The sequence below is a fragment of the Macaca fascicularis genome, chromosome 2, assembly GCF_037993035.2.
Source record: "Macaca fascicularis isolate 582-1 chromosome 2, T2T-MFA8v1.1".
Classification (NCBI taxonomy): Eukaryota; Metazoa; Chordata; class Mammalia; order Primates; family Cercopithecidae; genus Macaca; species Macaca fascicularis.
The window spans coordinates 36,842,548-36,843,745 of NC_088376.1; the positions used below are offsets into that span (position 1 = coordinate 36,842,548).

Sequence of the window (1,198 nt, forward strand, 5' to 3'; positions counted from 1 at the left end):
CATTGTGAGCCTTCAACCCACCTGAGCTGTTGAAACTCTGGGATTCAAGCGGCTCGGGTCAAAGAGGAACGGTGTGACACCTGCCTCTGTCCTTTCCAGTGTGGACTCAAGGGAAAGCGTGTGTCTCATCCAGACCCCCCAGTCTCTCTTTTGTAAGCTGGCGGTCATGAAATGTAATGAGGACAAAGGTTTAAACAAATATTGGTCCCTGGGATCTGGGACCTCTGAAGTCACTTTTAATGGATTTGGGGATTTCACAGATTTAAAAAGGGGTGCCTGCTGTGTGGCCCATTTATAGACCTGTAGAGCGAAGAGAAGGAGATTAGTCACACTGGGGGCTGGAGTAGAAGCCATTTTAAATTAGCTGCCCCGCTCTGCCTTGAGACTGAGACTTTCTGACTCTCACTTTCACGCTTGGGTTCCAGCGCCCAGATGAGAAGAGAGAGAAGGTAGAAGAGGAAGGGAGGGAGGGAGGGGATAGAGCAGTGGCCACCAACTCTCCCTGAGCGGGGCAGAGTGGGTCGTTCTCCCCAGGTGGGCAAGGTGGGGGCCCCATGGGTATGCTGGGCAGGGGTGGAGTGTGCTGGGAGCATGCGGAAGGACTGCGCCTCTGCTCCTCGGGGTGTGGCGCGACGCACTCAGGAGCCCCTTCTCTAGGGGCTCAGGAGACTCCAGGAGGGTACTCTGAGCTAGGAATGCCTTCCTGAGCCTGGTTGGTGGGGCCTCTGAGGCCGTTCCTTCAGGCCCTGAGTGGGCAGAGGGGCAGGTGAGCACTAATCCAGGAGCCAGGACTAGGCTGAGCCCACTACTCACAGCCTGGGGTAAGCCAGCCTCAAGACCCTCCAGGATGGTCTCAGCCTGGATCCGACTGCCTCTCCTGCCTGACCACTGTGCTCCTTCACAGGCCTCTGGCCGGCAAGTTCTCAGGATGTGCACAGGTTTTCCTGCTTCCTTACCTTTGCACACCTTTGCTTGTTCCTTTTGCCCAGAAAGTCTTTCCCAGCACACTTGACTGAAACCCAGTCTCTCCCACATGGCTAGTATCAAGCCCCTTCTCCCATCGCTCATCAGATGAACTCAGAGCACTGGTACTTTGCCCTGTGTTAAGGTCTTGTCCTAGCTCTGGATTGCATGTCCTTGAAGGGTAGGGGCCATGTGTTTGTCACCTCTTGTCCTTATACACATCAGGTACTCTACA

The 1,198-nt window shown here is 55.1% G+C and overlaps 1 protein-coding gene across 1 annotated transcript; it reads right to left on the reverse strand.

The window, feature by feature from the left end:
- Positions 1–227: 227 nt before the first annotated feature.
- Positions 228–1,198, reverse strand: LOC141409629 (uncharacterized protein C3orf36-like). Its single transcript, XM_074031059.1, is given in 2 exon segments — positions 228–658; positions 661–1,198. Coding segments are annotated over 2 exon segments (711 nt in total). The 5' UTR covers positions 1,069–1,198; the 3' UTR covers positions 228–355.